This window comes from Rhinoraja longicauda, chromosome 1 (assembly GCF_053455715.1).
Source record: "Rhinoraja longicauda isolate Sanriku21f chromosome 1, sRhiLon1.1, whole genome shotgun sequence".
Classification (NCBI taxonomy): Eukaryota; Metazoa; Chordata; class Chondrichthyes; order Rajiformes; family Arhynchobatidae; genus Rhinoraja; species Rhinoraja longicauda.
Genome location: NC_135953.1, coordinates 99,974,419 through 99,997,749, shown reverse-complemented (window position 1 = coordinate 99,997,749; position 23,331 = coordinate 99,974,419). Strand labels below are relative to the sequence as shown.

The 23,331-nt window shown below is 43.9% G+C and overlaps 1 protein-coding gene across 4 annotated transcripts in view; it reads left to right on the top strand.

Moving 5' to 3' along the window:
• Nucleotides 1-23,331, top strand: part of ccser1 (coiled-coil serine-rich protein 1) — a 993,014-nt gene that overhangs the window by 837,682 nt on the left and 132,001 nt on the right. Inside the window, exon 10 of one of the 4 annotated variants that reach the window (XM_078403228.1) lies at nt 20,730-20,775. The exons of the other annotated variants lie outside the window; for them this stretch is intronic. Within the exon in view, the coding sequence (XP_078259354.1) occupies nt 20,730-20,775 (46 nt within the window). The remainder of the gene's footprint in view (nt 1-20,729; nt 20,776-23,331) is intronic. 4 annotated transcript variants of the gene reach the window in all.

The following is a 23,331-nucleotide window of genomic DNA, read 5'->3' as shown; positions in this document are numbered from 1 at the left end:
TATACGTTGAGATTCTAAAGCATTGCTCCATACATGCTTGGAGAGATATCATGGATAGTGATGAATATTTGTTGCAAATCTTTGTTAATTTGGAGTCATAGAGTCATATAGTGTGAAAACAGGCCCTTCGATCCAACTTGCCCACGCCGACCAAAATGTTCCATCTACTCTAGTCCCACCTGCCTGCATTTGGCCAATATCCATCTAAAGCCGTCCTATCCATGTACCTATCTAAATGTTTCTTAAACATTGCGATAGTCCCTGCCTCAACTACCTCCTATGGCAGCTCATTCCATACACCCACCACCCTCTGTGTGAAAATGTTACCCCTCAGGTTCCTATTAAATCTTTCCCAACTCACTTTAAACCTATGTCCTCTGGTTCTTGATTCTCCTACACTTGGCAAGAGACTCTTCGTTTTGAATGGGGCTTTATTGAAGGTAGTGGGTAAAAAAGCAATGGTCTGACCAAGAACATTTATATGAAGTTTTAGTTTAGTTTAGAGATACAGCGTGGAAACAGGCCCTTCGGCCCACTGAGCCCGTACCGAACAGCAATCTCCGCACATTAACTCTATCCGACACACACTAGGGACAATTTACATTTGTACCAAGCCAATTAACCTACATACCTGTACGTCTTTGGAGTGTGGGAGGAAACCAAAGATCTTGGAGAAAACCCACCTGGTCACGGGGAGGGTGTTCTCTGTACAAACAGCACCCCTAGTCGGGATCGAACCCGGATCTCCGGCACTGTAAGGCAGCATCTCTACCACTGCGCCACCGTGCTGCCCCAGTGAACTGCTGCCCCAACCGTGCCGCCCACTATAACTAGTGCTATGAAGTCGCTGGAGTTCATGCGAATAAACAGTCAATGGGCCCTGAAATTAGACAGTAAAACATGAAAATTACTCTCTGGCTGTTTACTTGCAACGTGTGCTCAGTGGGGGTTTGATGAGTGTTGGTCAGAAGCTGCTTTGAGAAAAAAAAACATCCCACTGAGTCAGTGAGTGCTCCACAACCCTGACTGTGCCTCTGAAGTGGAAGGTTAGTGGTTCGCTTACTGCAATATTCCATGGACCAGTCCCCGGGTTGGTAGGTTAATTGGCCTCTATAAATTGCCCCAAGTGTGTAAGAAGTGGATGCGAAAGGGGGGTAACATCGAACCAGTCTGCAATATTCCCACAGTTAGTTCCTGCAAAATTCGATTGTTGGAACTAATCCCTAGAAATTCATCCTGTCGATAGGGGTAAATGCACCATATCACAGTCAGAGTGCTCTGAAACTGATTGATTGCATTGATTGAAAGACACACCATGGAAACAGGCCCACTGAGTCGACGCTGACCATCGATCCCTCAGACTGATTCACTGCTATCTTACTTTCTCATCCACCCTCTGCACACGAGGGACAGTTTACAGAGGCAATTAACCCACAAACCTGCACATCTTTGGGATGTGAAAGGAAACCAGAGCACCCGGAAGCAACCTATTCGGGTCACAGGGATAACATGCAAACTCCACACAGGCAGCACCCAAGGTCAGGATCGAACCCGGATCTTTGGTGCTTTGAGGCAGCAGCTCTACCAGCTGCGCCACAGTGCCACCCTATTCATTCCAATTTGTTGTGCAAACTCCCAGGATTACATTTCTAGATGTCTGGAGGCACATTGTAAATGATGGGTAGAAGTTGGTTTCGAGTAATGCATGAAAAGTCATTATCAATTGTATTATCTATATCAGCCTGGGGTCTTGAAGAATTCATGGGTGTAGTATTGAAAGAAAAGTACTTTAATGTGACAGGATTATGGTGACCAAGTACTAATTAAGTGGAGCAATTGATAAATCCCATCTAATATTTTTCCCAACCCTACATTAATGGTGAATTATAAGGTGAAAGTGGAAAACTTAATGGAGCACACTTGCTTCAATATGAACAGGACTCAGACAAAATGGTTATTTATTGTCCCTGAAGAGTTAGACAGTCCAGTAAGTCACACAGCGTGGAAACAGGCCCTTCAGTCTAACTTGCCCTCGCCGATCAACCTGCCCCATTTACACTCGTCTCACCTGCCTACGTTTTGCCCATCTATATACTAAAACTCTTGTTTGTTTGTTTGTTTGTTTGGTACTGAACTATAGCCAAAACTGGACACAATAGCATGACAATTTTAGGCCTACCTTACTCACCGTCGTCCCTTTAGTGCTGATGGAAGAAGTTTCATTGAAATTGGTGTTATATTTTTAAAGTTATTCACATTTTAAAGTTTAAATCTATCTCCTAGGGAGGGAGGGGGGTTGGAGGGAGGGAGGGGGTGGAGGGGGAGGGAGGGAGGGGGAAGAAGGGAAGAAGGGAGGATAAGGGGGGTTGAGGGGGTGGATTGGGGGAAAGGGGAGGGGGAGGGAGGGGAAGGGGAGGGGGAGGGGAGGGGGTTGGGAAGGAAGGAGAGAGGGGGGAGGGAGGGGGAGGGAAGGAGGGAGGGGGAGGGGGAGGGGAGGGAGTGGGGGGAGGGGGGAGGAGGAGAGGATGCTGTACCAATGCAGGAGAGGTTTGGGCCCAACGGGTCCACTTGGTCGAGCATCCCACTAAACCTATCCAATCAATGTATTTGTCTAAATGTTTCTGAAATGTTGTGGTAGTACTGCCTCAACTAACTCCTCTGACAGCATGTTCCATACACCCACCACGCTTTGTGCATAAAAGTTGAAGCTGGGCAGATTATAGAGGTGGGGTTATGTGCAGGGACTTGTGAAGATCTGGTGAACACGGTCATTGGAGCATCTGAGGACTGTCCATTTCAACTGCAGAAACATCAATATTTCCTGATCCTTGGAGAAACAAACAATATAATAAAACATCAGGCTTCAGAATTCAGAGGTTTGAATCCTCCACAATCTTGTGAAAGTCCTAAAGATTCAGTGGGGGAATCTACTCAAATGAAGATTGATTTTTCATGTAATTGTTATTTCAGAAATAAAAATAAATCTAAGACACCAGAGGAATTGATTGGGGACGCGCACAAAATCATTCACCCAGAGTAGGAGAATCACTAACCCGAGGACATAAGTTTAAGGTGAGGGCGGAAAGATTTAATGGGAACCTGAGGAGTAACGTTTTTACACAAAGGGTGGTGGGTGTATGGAACAAGCTGCCAGAGCAGGTAGTTGAGGCAGGTGGGACGCAAAGTTTAAGTAACATTTAGACGGATACGTGGATAAAGTAGGTTTCGAGTGATATGGGCCATATGCAGGCAGGTAGGACTAGCGTAGTTGTGGCATGTTGGTCGGTGTAGGCCAGTTGGGCCGAAGGGCCTGTTATAACTAGTCCGCCCCCTGATATAATTTATTACCAACAAACAAAAATAAATGACTGTTGCTTTACGAGAAAAAGTATCTTTAAGTCAAAGATGGCACAGTTGTGCAGTGGCTGAGTTGCTGTCTTGCAGCCCCAGGGAAACGGGTTAAATCCTGACATTGGTGCTTGTAGGGAGTTTGCACATTCTCCCTGTGACCACTTGGTTTTTCTCCGGGCACTCCGGTTTCCTTGTAGGTTAATTGGCTTTGTTTTTTAAAAAGTTGTAATTTGTCCCGAGTACTAGTGTAGACAAATCAGCATCAGTACAGCATGATGAGATTTTGACGGAACTGGGCCTGCACTCGCTGGAGTAAGAAGGATCAGGGGGGACCACATTGAAAATTACCGAATAATGAAAGGACTGTATAGAATGTTTGTCGAGAGGATGTCTCCAATAGTGTGAGAGTCTAGGACCAGAGGCCGTAGCCTCAAAACAAAATGATGTACCTTTAGGAAAGAGATGAGAAGCAATTTCTTCAGTCAGTGGGTGATGAATCTGCGGAATCTGTGGGGACCAAGCCAATGGATATTTTTAAGGCAGAGATTGATAGATTCTTGATTAGTAAGAGTGTCAGGGGTTATGGGGGAAATGCAGGATAATGGGGTTGACATGGGAAAGATAGATCAGCCATGATTGAATGGTGGAATAAACTTGATGGGCCAAATGGCCTGATTCTGCACCTATTACTTATGAACATTAACTTATCACTGGTCGGTGTGGACTCAGTGGACCAAAAAGGGCCTGCTGTATCTCTAAAACTAAAACTAAAAACTGATCTCTTTTATAACCAACAAACAAAAATAAATGCTTTTGCTTCTCAATCTATCCTTCTTTCCTTTGGACTTGAGGGCAATGCAAGAAGGAATAATCCCCCTCTGTGAGATTTCCCTTGTAACCTTTTTGGGCAAAAGGAGCAAAGTTTTGTGGGAATAATTTATTGAACAATAGAACACTTCCTGACAGAAAGTGGATTGCAATTAAGACATTAGTTGTAATGGTTGTTCTGCCATCTGCCTCAGGCTGTAAAACTCCAGGTTGATCGATAGCAATTCCTCCTGGTGTTCTGTTACATTCTTCAGCTGAATTGCTGTTGAATGATTTAATCAACAAAACCAATAGGGATGCATCACAATTTTTGTCAAAGCTTATTTATTTTTACTTCCTTGAATACATATGATCTATGGGTCCATATGTGAAATAAAGTACTGCACAGAAAATGGAATTGATAAATACTATTGGTGTACCGGGTTTATTGAGAGCTTGGAAGAAAAAGGTTGTGCTGTAATTCTTCCAGCATCATGGATACCAGGAGGTATCCAACCAACAAACCCTGACAAGGCGTTCGACAAGGTTCCGCATGGTAGGCTGCTCTGGAAAGTTAGATCGCATGGAATCCAAGGAGAGATATCTGAATGGAAAGCAGATTGGCCCCATGGAAGGAAGCAGAGGGTGGTGGTGGAAGGTTGCTTCTCAGACTGGAGGCCTGTGACTAGTGGTGTGCTTCAGGGTTCAGTGCTGGGCCCGTTACTGTTTGTCATCTACATCAATGATTTGGATGAAAACATACAGGGCAAGATTAGCAAGTTTGCTGATGATACAAAAGTTAGTGGGTTTGCAGATAGTGAAGATAATTTTGAATGATTGTAGCAGGATCTGGATCGATTGGCCAGGTGGGTGGAGGGATGGTTTATGGAAGTTAATACAGAGATGTGTGAGGTGTTGCATTTTGGGACGCCAAACAAGGGGAGGACGTACACAGTAAATGGCAGGCCTCTGGGTAGTGTTATAAAGCAGAGGGATCTAGGAGTACAGGTGCATGGTTCCTTGGAGGTTGATTCGCAGGTAGATAAGGTGGTCAAAAAGGCTTTTGGCACTTTGGCCTTCATCTGTCAGTGAATTGAGTTAGAAGTTGGGAGGTCATGTTGCAGTTGTATAAGACGGTGGCGAGACCGCATTTAGAATATTTGTTCAGTTCTGGGCACCATGTTATAGGAAAGATATTGTCGCTTGAAAGGGTTCAGAAAAGATTTACGAGGATGTTGCCAGGACTAGAGGGTGTGAGATATAGGGTGAGGTTGAGTCTGCTGGGTCTCTATTCTATGGAGAGCAGGAGGATAAATGGTGATCTTATTGAGGTGTACAAAATCATGAGAGGAATAGATCGGGTAGATGCACAGTCTTTTGCTCAGAGTAGAGGAATCGAGGACCAGAGGACATAGGTTCAAGGTGCAGGGGTAAAGATTTAATAGGAATCCGTGGGGGTAATAGACAATAGACAATAGACAATAGACAATAGGTGCAGGAGTAGGCCATTCAGCCCTTCGAGCCAGCACCGCCATTCAATGCGATCATGGCTGATCACTCAATCAGTACCCCATTCTTGCCTTCTCCCCATACCCCCTCACTCCGCTATCCTCAAGAGCTCTATCCAGCTCTCTCTTGAAAGCATCCAACGAACTGGCCTCCACTGCCTTCTGAGGCAGAGAATTCCACACCTTCACCACCCTCTGACTGAAAAAGTTCTTCCTCATCTCCGTTCTAAATGGCCTACCCCTTATTCTCAAACTGTGGCCCCTTGTTCTGGACTCCCCTAACATTGGGAACATGTTATCTGCCTCTAATGTGTCCAATCCCCTAATTATCTTATATGTTTCAATAAGATCCCCCCTCATCCTTCTAAATTCCAGTGTATACAAGCCCAATCGCTCCAGCCTTTCAACATACGACAAAGGATGGTGAATGTATGGAACAAGCTGCCAGAGGAGGTAGTTGAAGCTGGGTCTATCCCACCCTTTAAGAATCATTTAGACAGCTGCATGGATAGGACAGGTTTGGAGGGATATGGACCTAGCGCAGGCAGGTGGGACTAGTGTAGCTGGGACATTGTTGGCCGGTGTGGGCAAGTTGGGCCGAAGGGCCTGTTTCCACACGGTATCGCTCTATGACTTAGCCATTAGAAAAAACCACAAAGTGGTGGAATAACTCAGCGAGTCAGGCAGCATCTCTGGGGAACATGGGTAGATGACCCTTCTTCAGATTCAGAAACATCACCTATCCAGGTTCTTCAGAGATGCTGCCTGATTCACTGAGTTATTCCAGCACTTCGTTTCTTTGGGATTAGATAAAGCTTGGCAGGTGATAGGTAGAAACAGGTGAGAGGGGGGGGGGGTTAATTGGCAAATGGGAGGACAAAGACCAGGGATGGAAAGAGGACAAAAGGCTGTTTGAATAAGGAGGGAAGAGGAGTGAAATATGTTCAGAGGAGAGGATGTAGGTCGAAGGGGCTGGGGGAAAAGGGGGGCAGGATAGTGGGACAAATGGGTGCACATCCAAGCGGGGCACAGGAAAGAGGAGATATCTTACCACCCAACGACATGAACGTTCAATTTTCCAGTTTTAAGAAACAACGCATCCCTCCCCATCTATGGCCCTCCCCTGTTTTTCCTTCCGTCTACACAGTGCCCCCAACTCTTTTCCAGCTTTCTTCCCCTCCCTCTCTCCCTCCCTCTCTCACCCATCCCCCCACTACAATCAGTCCAAATAAGGGTCCCCACCCGAATCATTATCCATCCATGTTCTCCATAGATACTGCCTGATCCTTTGAGTTACTCCAGCACTTCATGGGGTTTTTTTGTATATCAGCATCTGCAATTCATCGTGCCTTTAGTTTGTCCATTTCCATTCTTGAAGCTCAGACTTATTTTCTGATGTGTTTCATACCTTCTGACCTGACCACGTTGACTGCTGAGGTGTGAGTAGCCTGGAGACTGACTGTTCTCCGCATCGTTGCCCTGTTGTAGGGATAATACACCATATGCAAAACACGTATACCTGTTTGTTTTAATAACCTGAGTTTAGTTTAGTTTAGTTTAGTTTAGAGAAACAGCTCGGAACCAAACCCGTGGGCCCACCGAGTCTGCGCCGACCAGTGATCCCCGTACACTAGCACTATCCTGCACACAAGGGACATACAGTATTTACAATTTTACTGAAGCCAATCAACCTACAAACCTGTACGTCATAGGAATTTGGGAAGACACCGGAGCTCCCGGAGAGAACATCCACGTGGTCACGAGGAGAACGTAAAACCCCGCACAGACAGTACCCATAGTCAGGATCGAACACGGTCTCTGGCTCTGTGAGGCAGCAACTCTACCGTTACGCCACAGTGCCACACGAGTTATGAACACCAATGAGATCATTGATGCTATTTTTAACACAGACCAGACTCAGTCTGAGGAAAGGTCTCGACCCGAAACGTCATCCATTCCTTCTCTCCAGAGATGCTGCTCCAACTGCTGAGTTACTCCAGCGTTTTTTGTCTATCTACCATTGACTCTATCTGCACTTCATGAGGTCTTGAAAAAGCAGCCAACATAATCATAGACTTGTCCAACCCCAGCCATTCCTTCTCCCCTCAGAAGAAACAGAAGCTTGAAAGCACACACACCCAGACTTAGGAACAGCTTCTTCCCCTCTGTTATCAGGTTTTTGAATGGTCCTTCCATAAGCTGGGGTACTGTCCAATTCACCTCTACCCCATTGCGGATATTGGACTTTGTTTATGGATCTGATCTACTACAAGGCTGAGAACTGTATTCTCCCACTTTGCTCGACTTATTGTACCCGAGTCTAGTACATTGTATTTATGTGCAGTATTGTCAGATCTTTTTGAATAGCAAAGCTTTTCTCTGCACGTCAGTACATATGAAAATAATAAACCTAAACCTTTCTTCCCCATGAGAGATGATGATACTGATTTCCAACTAAGGTCCATGACCCGATGAAGCAGATATTTTATGAAAATGCTGGCAGTATTTGATTTGAGCACCGCAGTCACGTATTGCCATGTGGCGTTGCACTGTAATTTTGCTGGCTCCTTTTCTGACGGTGTGAAATGTTACTGTTGGTATTACTGCAGAACCTAAAAGAGCCTCTGGCAATCCTGACTATGGAGAGGCAGCAGCTCAACCAAATGTGATATTCCACAACCTACCCGTGAGCAAACGTAAGATTTACTCAAAGAAGCTTTACAAGGTGTCAATTTTAGCTCAGCCAGCATCTGATCAGGGCGGCTACAGCTACAGGGCTGATATTACAAAGCATGCACACCACGGAAAGAAAGACACAAGGTGCTGGAGTAACTCAGCTGGTCAGGCAGCATCTCTGGAGTACACGGATAGGTGAGGTTTCAGGTCGGGACACTTCTTACCAAGCTGAACATCACCTATCCGTATTCTCCAGAGATGCTGCCTGACCCACCGAGTTACTCCAACACTTTGAGCCTTTTTTTTCATAACCCAGCATCCGAAATTCCTTGGGACACAGAAAGTCAGTATTTCTACTCTGTGGAAGCATCCGCTTGCTCCTAAAATCGATAACTATAATTTATATAATTGAAAGTAAGCGTGCAGGTACAGCAGGCTAAAAGTAAACATGCAGGTACAGCAGGCAGTGAAGAAAGCAAATGGTATGTTGGCCTTCATAGCAAGAGGATTTGAGTTTAGGAGCAAGGAGGTCCTACTGCAGTGGTGAGACCACACCTTTTGTATTGTGTGCAGTTTTGGTCTCCTAATTTGAGGAAGGATTTTTTTGCTATTGAGGGAGTGCAGCGTAGGTTCACTAAGTTAATTCCCAGAATGGCAGGACTGACATATTATGAAAGAATGGATCAATTGGGCTTATATTCACAGGAGTTTAGAAGAATGAGAGGGGATTTTATAGAAACATATACAATTCTTAAGGGATTGGGCAGGCTAGATGCAGGAAAAATGTTCCCAATATTGGGGGAGTCCAGAACCAGGGGTTACAATTTAAGAATAAGGGGTAGGCCATTTAGGACTGAGCTGAGGAAAAATGTTTTCACCCAGAGAGTTGTGAATCTGTGGAATTCTCTGCCATAGTAGGCAGTGGAGGCTAATTCACTGAATGTTTTCAAGAGCAAGTTAGATATAACTCTTAGGGCTGATGGAATCAAGGGATATAGGGAGAAAGCAGGAATGTGGTACTGATTTAGGATGATCAGCCATGATCATATTATCATATCATATCATATCATATATATACAGCCGGAAACAGGCCTTTTCGGCCCACCAAGTCCGTGCCGCCCAGCGATCCCCGTACATTAACACTATCCTACACCCACTAGGGACAATTTTTACATTTACCCAGCCAATTAACCTACATACCTTGAATGGCAGTGCTAGCTCAAAGGGCCAAATGACCTACTCCTGCATCTATTTTATATGTTTCAATGTTTCTAATATTATTTCATGTTATACAATGGAACTGCAGATGCTGGTTTATACCAAAGATAGACACAAACTGCTGGAGTAACTCAGCGGGTCAGGCAGAATCTCTGGAGCAAAGGAATCGGTGACGTTTCGGACCAGAACCTTTCCTCAGACCTTCTGGTCTAAAGAAGAGTCCCGACTCGAAACATCACTTATCCAAGTTATTCAGAGATGCTAAGTTTCTCCAGCACTTTGTGCTTACATTATTTCATGTTTCTTCTGGTTTTTACTCCACCTTTGGTTGATTCCACCTCAATTTGTGTGGAACAACATCACTACTCTCCATGCCTGAACTCCCCATGAGAACTAATGACCATCTAAATGTACGGCCGGAAGGTCTGAACAAAGAGCAAGACGTGGGGATGCCTTGGGGGAGAAAAAGCTGTTCCTGAGTGTGGTCATAGAGTCATACAGCACAGAAACAGGCCATTTGGCCTAACTCATGCATGCAAACAAAGATGCCCCATCTAGGCTATTCCCATTTGCCTGCATTTGACCCGTATTCTCTAAAACCAGGAATGATTGGGTTAACATATGATAAGCATTTGATGGCACTGGGCCTGTACTCGCTGGAGTTTAGAAGGATGAGGGGGGGACCTCATTGAAACTTTACCAAATCGTGAAAGGCCTGGATAGAGTGGACATAGAGAAGATGTTTCCACTCGTGGGGTAGTCTAGGGCCAGAGGCCATAGCCTCAGAATAAAAGGATGTACCTTTAGGAAGGAGATGAGGAGGAATTTCTTTGGTCAGAGGGTTATGCATCTATGGAATTCATTGCCACAGATGCCCCAGTTGGAGGCCAAGTCAATGAATATTTTAAAGGCAGAGATTCATAGATTCTTGATTAATAAGGGTGTCAGGGGTTATGGGGAGAAGGCAGGAGAATGGAGTTGAGAGGGAAAGATAGATCACCCATGATTGAACGGCAGAATATACATGATGGGTTGAATGGCCTAATCTTGCTCTTATCACTTATGAACATGGACCTTTCCTATCTATCTACTTGTCCATGGTTTTCTAGTAAATGCTGTTGTGGTACCCTAAGTACTGGTGTAATACCACTTGACATTCCAAAATGCAATAGCCTGTACTCTTTGTGTTCCGGTCTACATACCGTGCTCTGCCTAACGTACCATCTGATCTATATCCTGCCATAAAATCCATCGCTATCCACTGCCCTGACTTAGTTTAGTTTAGAGATACAGCATGGAAACAGGCCCTTCGGCCCATCAGGTCCGCACCGACCAATGATCCCCATACACTAACACTATCCTGCACACTAGGAACAATTTACAATTTTTACCGAGCCCAATTAACCAACAAACCTGTACGTCTTTGGTGTGGGGTAGGAAACCGGCACTCCCGGTGAAAACCCACACAGTCAAAGGGAGAAGGTACAAACTCCTTTAAATGTTAGAATGCAAAAAATCTGTACAGTCAGCACCCATAGTTAAGGTTGAAACCAGGTCTCTGGCGCTGTAAGGCAGCAGCTATACCGCTGCACCACCATGCTGTCCATAAGATAGCCTTCTCTATCTTTGGCCACCCAAAGAAAATTCAATATAAACCCATGGAACAACACCTCAGCTTGTTGCTGGATAGTTGGTGTGTGCTTTTCAAGCTTGCGATTTTTCTGCCTGATGGGAATGGGCAGAAGAAGGAATGGGACAAGTCTTTGGTTTTGTTGGCTGCTTTTCTGAGGCCTTGGCAGCAGCTGAGGTGTAGCTCAGAGACCATGGGAACAGCTGAAATCAAGTCAGAGACCTCATTTAATGAAATGGGTCAGATGCTCCAGCCCATTGAAGTGGAGATATAGTGCTGCATTATCCTCAATTTTTGCATTATAGTAAGTAGGGCATGACCGATATCCTATTTGAATTAAGTAGAGCCTCGACATTTGCATTACTTAGAGCTTTATAAATAACCTATTTTTATGTAGGAAGGAACTGCAGATGCTGATTTATACCGAAGATAGACACAAAATGCTGGAGTAACTCATCCGGTCAGGCAGCATCTCTGGAGAAAAGGAACAGGTGACGTTTTGGATCAGAACCCTTTTTCAGACTGACATCAACTATATTTATAGATTGATATAGATTTATACACACACACACACACACACATACACACACACACATATATATACACACACAAATACACACATACATATATATATATATATATATAGTCCAGTAAACAGATATTGAACTAATATATATATATATATATATATATATATATATATATATTAGTTCAATATATATATATATACACACACACACACACATATATAAATATATATTTTTACTGGACTTTTTTCATTTATTTCATTGTTTGCAGGGTACTTTAGACTTACTTACAGAATAGTTTGTTTACATATCTGTTGTGCTGCTGCAAGTGAGAATTTCATTGTTCTGTTTGGACATATGATAATAAAACACTCTTAACTTGACTCTAGGTGAGGATTAAAATGGCGCTGTGAAGCAGCTCCACTACAGTGTCACCACTGTGGTAGAACTTATAAACAGTTCCAATGAAGAGTCTTTACCTAAAACATTGGTGATTTTTCTTTTCACTGAGAATGCCTGACCTGCTGAGTTTCTTCCAGCATTTTATGCTTTTATTTCTGTTTTATCCTACCCTCTTGCCCTTATTTCATGAGCCACAATGCACATATCTCCAATAATTTTTGTTTTCCTTTCCTCCCTCTGACTTACAGTACGTGATTCATGACACAAAAGGTTTTTCCCTAACATGGTATGAAATTGGCAGTTGACAAACTGATCCTGAATGTGAGAGGGGATTATTACGTATAGGTGATGTCCAAGGAGTTGTATAAGACACACGCTGTCAGTTCAAATCAAATCTCCTCTGAACTCTGCATTCCAGGTCTTTGTAAGACTGAGATAAGATAAATGCAAGCAGAAGTAGAATGTGTAAAAAAGATGAAGACACTTACAATTTTACAGCATCTCAGTTGATGTTCTCAGAGATGCTCGAAGTCTCGACAGCTGGTAACGCATTGTTAAAAAAATAATCGCTGCTGTTACATTGGAAGCACAGTTTTTTTTAGTGAAGGATAAATATCAGCTGAGAACATCAATTATCATTCAACTGTCCTACCTCAAAATGGTGTCATGGGATCATTTACATCTCCTTGAGGGTTCCTTGTTTTCAAGTCTCATATTTTAGTTTAATTTAGTTTAGAGATACAGCAGTGAAACAGGCCCTTCGGCCCGCCGAGTCCACGCCAACCAGCGATCACCTGTTCATACTAGTTCAATCCTGTACATTAGTGGCAAATTTGCAGAAGATAATTAACCTACAAACCCGCATGTCTTTGGAATGTGGGAGGAAATCGCAGCACCCAGAGAAGTCCCCCACGCTCGCAAGGAGAACGTGCAAACTCCACACAGACAGCACCCGTAATCAGGATCAAACCTTGCTCTCTTGCAATGTAAGGCAGCAGCTATACTGCTGCAGCACTGTACCACCCAAAATGTCATCTAAAATGTTGCAGCTTCCAGCAGTATCTGGACTGGAGTGCCACTGTAAATTCTGTGGCAACTTCTCTGGTGCAAGACTTGATCTTGGAGCCACTCGAGATTAAATTGTTGAAAAACAGTTAACACTCAATGAAAAGAGCAGGATGGATGGGCAAGCTAAAGGTCGAAAGAGTTGCTTTCCATGTAGACAGAGATTTTATTTCAGGTGCTCCAGTTTCCTCCCATATTCCAAAGTTCGTGTAGGTTAATTGGCTTCTGTAAATTGCCCTTGGTGTGTTGGACAGAACTAGTGTATGGGGAGCATTGTTCAGCACAGACTTGGTGGGCCAAAGGGCTTTTTTTCACGCTGTATTTCCAAACTAAACTAAAGATTATTAGCAGCATAAAATATCAATAGTGGGTCACAAGAAGAAAAACTACAGTAGGAAATGCACTTTGTACAATATGTATTGATGATAGATTGATGGATCAAAGAATCAAGGACTTGGATTAAATTATGGAAACCCAGAAGTATTTGTGTAGCTCTGAAATCTTTGCTATTGGACTGAGGTTGCTAATTCTGGTTGAACAAAGTCCTGGAGTGTCATCACATGTCTCTCTGCCTTCAACTTGGAAAGATGCTATTAAGCCATTAAAGAGTGGAGAGAAGATATATGAGGATGTCGCCAGGACTTACTGCCCTGAGCTGTAGGGAGAAGTTGGGACTATTGTTGGAGGTTGGGCAGGCTAGGATTTTATTCCTTGGAACCTAGGAGATTGAGGAGTGATTTTATAGAGGTGTATAAGAGGCTACAAAACTCCCCCGTGATCTCCTTGTTCAAGCACCCTGTAGTCTCCTCATCGAATAGTGAATTTACACGTACGCAGCGGCACTTACGTTGCCGACTTACGTTACACCCAACCTACGCAAGAGTCCATGGGATGCAACCCTTATGTAGGTTGGGGGAGCAACACGGTGGCACAGTGGTAGAGTTGCTGCCTTGCAGCACCGGAGACCCAGTTCGATCCTGACTATGGGTGCTGTTTGTAAGTTCCCCCTATGTCCGCGTGGATTTTCTCTGGGTGCTCCGATTTCCTCCCAAACTCCAAAGACGTAGCCTCCTCCAGTGCCATAGTGAGGCCCACCAGAAATTGGAGGAACAGCACCTCATATTTCGCCTGGGCAGTTTGCAGCCCAGTGGTATGAACATCGACTTCTCCAACTTTAGATAGTTCCTCTGTCCCTCCCGTCCCCTCCTCCTTCCCAGATCTCCCTCTATCTTCCTGTCTCCACCTATATCCTTCCTTTGTCCCGCCCCCCTGACATCAGTCTGAAGAAGGGTCATGACCCGAAACGTCACCCATTCCTTCTCTCCCGAGATGCTGCCTGACCTGCTGAGTTACTTCAGCATTTTGTGAATAAATACCTTCGATTTGTACCAGCATCTGCAGTTATCTTCTTATACAATTGGTAGGTTAATTGCCTTCAGTAAAATTGTAAATTGTCCTGAGTGTGTAGAATTGTGACAGTGTACGGGGTGATCGTTGGTCGGTGCGGACTTGGTGGGCCAAAAGGCCTGTTTCCATGCTATATCTCCAAAGTCTAAAGTCTGTATGTTGAAAACAGAGATTAGTCGATTTTTGGATATGCATGGAATCAAGGGATGTGTGGTTAGGGCAGGGAGGTATTGCAGAGGTAAAAGATTTGCCATGATTTTACTGAATAGACACAAGGAACCAAATAGCGTTCTACTGAGTCTTAGAGTCTTACTGCTTCCATTTATTAAATCTTCATGTCAAGTTTCAAAGGTGTTTTTCTGTCATTTTCTCCTCATTGAAACTTGCCGTTTCTAGGAAATTAATCTTAGGCTCCAAACAATCTCAAAGTGCTGGCAACCTTTGGCTGGAGCTGTGGATGAAGTGCCTGGAGTGCAACCAGTCAGAATAGTAAGTGACGGTTGTGAGGTCGGATTGCTGCTTCTGAATTTTGCTTGATTACTTCCATGGCTTGAGAGAAATTTCATGGTGGTTTATCTTTTTTCAACTTTAAAAGCGGCTGATTGAATCCCTTGGGGAAATTGAATGGTTCAAATAGACGGTCAAACATACTTGATACAGCACATTTTCCTTTCTTATTTCCTTCCTTGGTTATTGTGCAAGTCTAATCAGCATCCACTATTTCTTGATTCAAACCCATTGCCACTCAGCAATATTTTTGGCTTCGGTTTCTTCCAGCAGAATTTCACATGTTTTTTCTATTGCTATTTGCAACAATTCCACATGTCCAGAATTTCCTCCGGTGTCAACAAAGTTGAGAGTGTTTAATTGTCATACGGAACAGAACAAAGAAATCCCTTCCCCTTTGTCCACCCATGCTTACCTGCCGTGCTTTGTCCTGCCTCTCCACTCTCCCAGCTTTCCACCCACTATCATGCTGAAGAAGGGTCCCAACCTGAAATGCCACCAATACCTGTTCTTCAGAGATGCTGCCGGAACCAGTGAGTTATTCCAGCACTTTGTGTCCTTTTCAACCTGAAGCAGGGCCAACCCTTAGTGGAGGGAAGGGAACATTGAACTCCCTTCGTCCAGTGCTCATGGGATTGGGAACATGAAGTTTAGTTTAGTTCAGTTTTGTTTCATTTATTGTCACATGTACTGAGGTACAGTGAAAAGCTTTTTGTTGCGTGCTATCCAGTCAGACTACACATGATTACAATCAAGCCACCCACAGTGTACAGATGCAGGATAAAGGGAATAATGTTTAGTGCAAGGTAAAGTCCAGAAAAGTCTGATTAAAGGTAGTCTGAGGGTCTCTAATAAGGTAGATGGTAGGTCAGGACTGCTCTCTAGTTGGTGGTAGGATGGTTCAGTTGCCTGATAACAGCTGGGAAGAAACTGTTCCTGAATCTGGAGGTGTGCGATTTCAGACTTCTGTACCTCTTGCCTGATGGGAGAGGGGAGAAGACGGAGTGTCTGGGGTGAGTCTCGTCTTTGATTCTGCTGGCGGTTTTGCCGAGGCAGCGTGAAGTGTAGATGGAGTCAATGGAAGGGAGGTTGGTTTGCGTGATGGTCTGGACTGTGTCAACAATTCTCTGCAATTTCTTATGGTCTTGGATGGAGTTGTTCCCAAACCAAGCTGTGTTGCATCCTGGTAACATGCTTTGTCTGGTGCTTCCTTAGAAGTTGGTGAGAGTTGTTGGGGACATGCCAGACTTCCTTAGCCTTCTAAGGAAGTTGAGGTTTCGGTGTGCTTTCTTGCCATTGCTTCGATATAGCTAGTCCAGGACACAATGCTGTTGACATAGTTGCTGCAGAGTTCAACAGGTTCAAATACTCCATTCAACCAATGTTTCCTATTCCAATAAAAAAGAGTGATTGCTACTTTCCTGAGTGCACAACCAGAAAACAAAACCAGACAACAGTTGCACAAGATGTTGGTGAGACCGCATTTGCAGTATTGTGTAAAACTGAACGGTCCTCTTATCTGCTAGAGTGCGGTCCGAATCTCCCATTTCCCTCATTGGAGACCCTTTGAACTATCTTGAATTGGAAGTTTTCAGACTTTATCTTGCACTAAATGTTTTATGCTTTATCCTTTGTCAGTGCACTGTGGACAACCTAATTGTAATCACGTGTTGTCTTTTCTTTGGCTGGATAACATGTAAACAAAAGCTTTTCACTGTACCTCGATACACGTGACAATAATAAACTAAACTATGCTAATTTGGGTTACCCTGCTATCGGAAAGATGTGATTAAGCTGAAAATAGTGCAGAGAAGATTTCTGAGGATGTTGCTGGAACTTGAGAGCATGAGCTATCAGGAACGCATGGACAAGTTAGGACTTTATTTCTTGGTGTGCAGGAGGCTGAGGGGGTGATTTTGTAGACGTGTATAAAATCATGGGGGGAGTAGATAGGTGAACGCACAGAGTCTTTTACTCAGGATAGGGGAATCAAGAATCAAAGGCCATAGGTTTAAGGGGAGAGCGGAAAGATTTAATAGGAAACTGAGGGGCAACTGTTTCATTCCGAGGGTGGTGGGTATGTGGAACGAGCTACCAAAGGGGGTTGCTGTAAGAAGTACTATAACAGCATTTAAAAGACATTTTGTCAGGTACATGAATGGGAAAGGTTTAGCGTGACATGGGCCAAAGATGGGCAAATGGGACCAGCTTATTGGGGTATGTCGGTCGGCCATGTTGGGCCAAAGGGCCTGTTTCCATGCTGTTTCACACTATGACTCTAATATAAGTATTTGAGAGGTCGATCTGTGATCTTTTCTAAAATAACACACTTTCATATTGATGGATTAGGTGAGGGAGGGAGAAGCTATGTCACATCTTGAATGAGTTTTGCCTGTTGTGGCATCTCTGTTGTCTCTATGCTTCGATTGCATCAGATGAAGTGGGACCTCATTGAAACTTACCGAATAGTGAAAGGCCTGGATAGCGTGGATGCGGAGAAGATGTTTCCAATATGGGAAAGTCTAGGACCAGTGGGAACAGCCTCATAATAAGATGACATACCTTTAGAAATAAGACAAGGAGGATTTTCTTTAGTCAGAGGGTGGTGAACTTTAGAAATCCAATGCAACAGATAGCTATGGAGGCCGTCATTGGGCATTTTTAAGGAGGACATTGACAGTATGGGTATCACAGATTATGGGGGGAAGGCAGGACAATGAGGTTCAGAGGGAAGGATAGATCAGCCAAGATTCAATGACGGAGTAGGCTCGATGGGCCGAATGGCCTAATTCTGCTCCAATTAACATGAATTAATGACGTTTTTTCCGTTTCCCTTGTGCACATAACAGCTTATTTACATGTTACATAACCGTAATATTGGTATGCCTTTCCATGTATCTTCATGCCGAATATATCTGCGTTTTATTTGCCCTTTCTTCCTGTGCAAGTATTTGTTTGTGTGCTGTAGTGGTTCAATGTTTTCATCAAAACTGCTTGGCCTCCCAAACCGATTTGCTTGCACGGCACTGTGGTATATTTTCGGTATCCAATCGACTTTTCCAATTTACACAACCTGAGAAAAAGAGTCCTTCTCCTGAAAGTAAAAAGAAGAGAAGTAATGGGACATTTGGGGCTGATCTGCTGGGAGCCAACATGAATCCACTCGGCCAAATGTAAAATTGGAATTTCCATAGAATTTCTTGTGCTCCATAGAGTACTTGAAGGTGTTGAACTCCATATTACCTCTCTCATCAGCACAGGACAAGGGGTGTGCAAAGATAGCATGGTGGCACAGTGGTAGAGTTGCTGCCTACAGCGCCAGAGACCCGGGTTCGATCCTGACTACAGGTGCGGTCTATATGGTGTTTGTACGTTCTCCCTGTGACCGTGTGGGTTTTTCTGCACGGGCTTCAGTTTCCACCCACATTCCAAAGATGTGCAGATTTTATGGCTTCTGCAAATTGTCCCTCGTGTGTAGAATTGAACTTGTGTATGGGCGATCGTTGGTCGGCACAGACTCAGTGGGCTGATGGGCCTGTCCCTACGCTGTATATCTAAAACTCAATGGGCTTCTCCAGTGTCATTATATCAAAATATCTGGTAGGAAATTAGAGTCAAATTTATTTTGATTTTAGTCAACCATAGTTCTCCTGGAAGGCACCAAACCTTTATCTTTTGAGGTTATCAATGGATTAATGATCCAAAGAAAGACAAAAATGCTGGAGTAGGTCGGTGGGTCAGACAGCATCTCTGGAGAAAAGGGAAAGGTGACGTTTTGGGTCGGGACCTCTCTTCAGACCTGGATCATAGTGGTAGCCAAGGAATTTAAGTGGGCCGAAGGATCTGTTTCCATGCTGTATTGCCAAACTAAACGTAGAAGGAGCGAGGTGTTTATATGTTGCCTTTATTGGAAGCCTGCAGTTACCCGTGAAAATGATGGAGGATAATACACATGGAGAATAATTATTTTCTCTAAAAGAAAACTTTTTTTTTGAGAAAGCACTCTAATTATAGTCTTCTGTTCTTCCCTTCAAATGAAGAGTGATGATTATTTTTGGAGATAACTTTTTAATTAAACTCTGGTTCTTGTAAATATACATGGTGCACATGGTTTATTTACTTTATTTATTGAGAGGATGCAAGCCTTGCTACGAACGGCCAGCTTTTATTGCCTTTCCCTAACTTCCATTTAGTTTAGTTTAGAATACAGCGTGGAAACAGACCCATTGGCCCACTGATTCCATACCTATTCCATGCCGACCAACAATCACCCAAGCTCTATCCTGCACACTCGGGGCAATTTACAGAGGCCAATTAATCTCCAAACCTGCTCATCTTTGGTATGTGGGGGGAAACCAGGGCACCGGGAGAAAACCCACACAGTTTCAGGGAGAACTGCAAACTCCATACAGACAGCACCCATAGTCGGTATCGAACCCAGATCTCTGACGCTGAACCGTTACACCTGAACCGTGAGTCTGGCTTTACTTGGGGCAAGCTTAGATAGGAACAGACAAAAAAATAAAACATCTCGTAGATCAGTGGTGATTTTCTCAAACAGGTCCATTTGTTGAAGGTAGACACAAAAAGCAAGAGTAACTCAGTGGGAGAGGTAGCATCTCTGGAGAGAAAGAATGGCTGACGTTTTGGGGCGAGGCCCTTCTTCAGACTGGTTCGGGATAAGGGAAATGAGAGATATAGACAGTGATGAGGAGAGAGAAAGAACAATGAATGAAAGATATGCAAAAAAGTTACGATGATAAAGGAAACAGGCCATTGTTAGCTGTTTGTAGGGTGCAAATGAGAACCTAGTCCGACTGGGGGGGGGGGGGGGGGGGGGTGGGGTTGAGAGAGAGAGGGAATGCCGGGGCTACCTGAAGTGAGAGAAATCAATATTTATACCATTGGCCTGACGGCTGCCCAAGCGAAATATGAGATGCTGTTCTTCCAATTTGCGCTTAGCCTCACTCTGACAATGGAGGAGACCTAGGACAGAAAGGTCTGTGTAGGAATGGGAAGGAAAATTAAAGTTTCCACAGTACCTACAACATTTTTATATTCTCACAACACAATGGTTACTTGTGGATTCTACATTTTAAAAATAAGTCATCATTGATCAATGTCTCTGCAACCTTTCATCCTTGTCTCTCCCCAGAGTTATAGAAATAGGCATCATAAATGTCAGTATCCCTGAACAGTTTTATTGCTTTCAGCTTGGTTTACAACTCTCTTTGTTTATTTTAACTAAACTAGCGGTGCTGTGGAATCTAAATGCCATGATAAATCTATTTATTGCCTCACTAACATCCTTCTGTTCCATATGTTGACCATTTTTCTCATTGTGCTTCCCCAGTATGTAAGCTCTAAGGTTAAGCACATTATAAACTACTCATCTTCCTTATCATTTTCAAAAAATCTCCGTCAACACCCGGCAACATTGAAGATTGTAGGCCGGGCGACATCACCAAAATTGGCCCACTTTAGTCGTGAAGGAAAGCTTTAAAATGGCTGCCGGAGAAAGCCATGCTTGTTATGATTCCTACTTTTCCTTGTGTTTTACTGCTTTCATTTCCTTGCCGCCTGTTGCAATTAATGCTTGCATCCCTTGCTGGCGATTTGTTTTATTCACAGGGCACAGTGCACAGAACTACTCCTGTATCTTCTCGCGGCCAAATATGTGAGTGCTGACCTCTGCTGTGTGTTGTACATATTGGCTGTGTGTAGCAAGCTCTGGCATGGCACGTCCATTAAGCTTTACATGCATCGCTCCCTATGTGCAGTGTTCTTTATATTGCTGTACTATTGAGTGCCTCAGCTTTCCTTGCTGCTTGCTGTTTTCCTGTTTGCCATGCACATCCCTTTAGGGAGTACAGTACCACTTGTTCTCCACCTGGTAAGGACTTGAATGCTCAATTTGTCTTTAGTTTACTTTAGGATTACAATGCGGAAACAGGCCTTTCGGCCCACCAAGACCGCGCCAACCAGCGATCACTACAACACAAAACTGTAAATTGTCCCTGTACACTGGGGACAATTTACAATTTTACAGAAGCCAATTAACTTACAAATCTGTACATCATTGGAGAATGGGAGGAAACCGGAGCACCCAAGAAAACTCATGCAGGTCATGGGGAGAATGTACAAAATCCGTACAGACAGTTCCCATAGCTAGGATCGAACTCAGGTCTCTGGTGCTGTAATGCAGCAACTCTACCTCTGCGCCACCGTGCGCTATTGGTTGTTTACAGTCTGCATCTTTACAATGATAGAAAGGGGCTTTGCTTTACTGGATTTATACATGCCTTGGTTTCAGATAGATGGGGTGGTCAAGAAAACTTTCGGTACAAGGGCCTTCATCGGTAAGGGTATTGATTATAGAAGTTGGGACATTATGATACAGTTGTACAACACATTGGAGAGGCCACATTTGAAGTATTGTGTTCAGTTTTGGTCACCCTGCTTTGGGAAGGATGTCATCCAGCTGGAAAGAGTGCAGAAAAGATTTACAGCGATGTTGCCAGGACTTGAGGGTCTAAGCTATAGGGAGTGGTTGAGCAGGCTAGGAATTTATTCCCTGGAGTACAGGAGGATGAGAGGATGATCTTATAGAGATGTATAAGATCCTGAGGGGAATAGATTGGGTGTTGTACAGAGTCTTTTATCCAAAGTAGGGAAATCAAGAACCAGAGGACCAGAGAGGTTTAATGCGAGATGGAAAAGATTTAATAGGAATCTGAGGGGGCAACCTTTCCACACAGAGGGTGATGGATATATGGAATGAACAGCCAGAGGAGGTAGTCTTTTAACAACATCTAACAGACATTTGCTCAGGTACATGGATGGGAAAGCTTTTGAGGGATATGGGCTAAATGTGAGCAGGTATGGCAACCATAGATGAAGTATCTTGGTCGGCATGGACAAACAGAGAACAGAGAACATAGAACAGTACAGCACAGGAATGGACCCTTCGGCCCACAATGTTTGTGCTAAACAAGATGCCAAGTTAAACTGATCTTATCTACCTGCACATGATCCACATCCCTCTATTCCCTGCATTTCCATGTGCCTAACTAAAAACCTCTTAAAGGACATTGTTATTTCTGCCAAGATCACCACCCCTGGCACTGCGATTCAAGCTCCCACCACTCTGTTTAAAAAAGCTTACCCCACTCATTTCCATTAAACTTCCCCCCCCCCCCCCCCCCCACCTTATAGCTATGCCCTGTAGTGTTGGACGTTTCCACCCTGCGGAAAAAGGTTCTGACAATCTATCCTATCTATGCCTCCCATAATATTATATACTTCTATCAAAACTCCCCTCAATCTCTGACGTTCCAGAGAAACCAATCCAAGTCTGTCCAACCACTCCCTGCAGATGAAACCCTCTAATCCAGGCAGCATTCTGGTCAACCTTCTCTGCACCCTCACCAAAGTGTTCACATCTTTCCTGTAATACCAAAGTCCCATAGAGCTGCATCATGACTTCCTAGCTGTTCAACCGAATACCTCTAGAAATGAAGGAAAGCATACCATATTCCTTTTATCCCACCCTATCTACTTAGCTGCCACCTTGTGAGCTTGAACAGACTCCAAGATCCCTCCGCACAGCAATGCTGTTGAGGGTCTCGGCATAAACTGTATACTCTCTTCCTTTCATTCACACTCCCATTTGCAAAACCACACACTTGCTCGGGTTAAACTCCATCTGCCATTTTCCCGCCCATTTCTACAGATGATCTATATCCAGCTATATCTTCTGACAGAATTCTTCACTGTCTGCAACTCCTCCAAATTGGGCCGAAGGGCCTGTTTCCGTGCTGTATGACTGATGTCAATAACTTCCTATATCTTAGCATTTCAAAACTGAATTGCCCCTCGTACCATCGGTTGCACTTTCAAATCAACATTGTCAGGTCAAGTGTTCAAATCCCACTCCAGAGGCAAGTGCATAATCCAGGCTAACACTCTTAGTATAGCTCTGATGGAGGTGCAATCACTTGGATGACTTATTAAACAGAGGACTTGTCTGTCCTCTCAGTGGAAATAAAAGAACAATGATAATATTTTGATGAAAAATGGTGTGGATTCATCAGGACAATATTTATCCAGACACCAAAATTATATTATCTGGTTATTCATCTCTTTGCTGTTTGTGGAAGCTTGCTGTGTACAAAATGTGAATCTTGTGCTTTCTATGTCGCAGGTCAAGTAAAGTCAAGTTGTGTTTATTGTC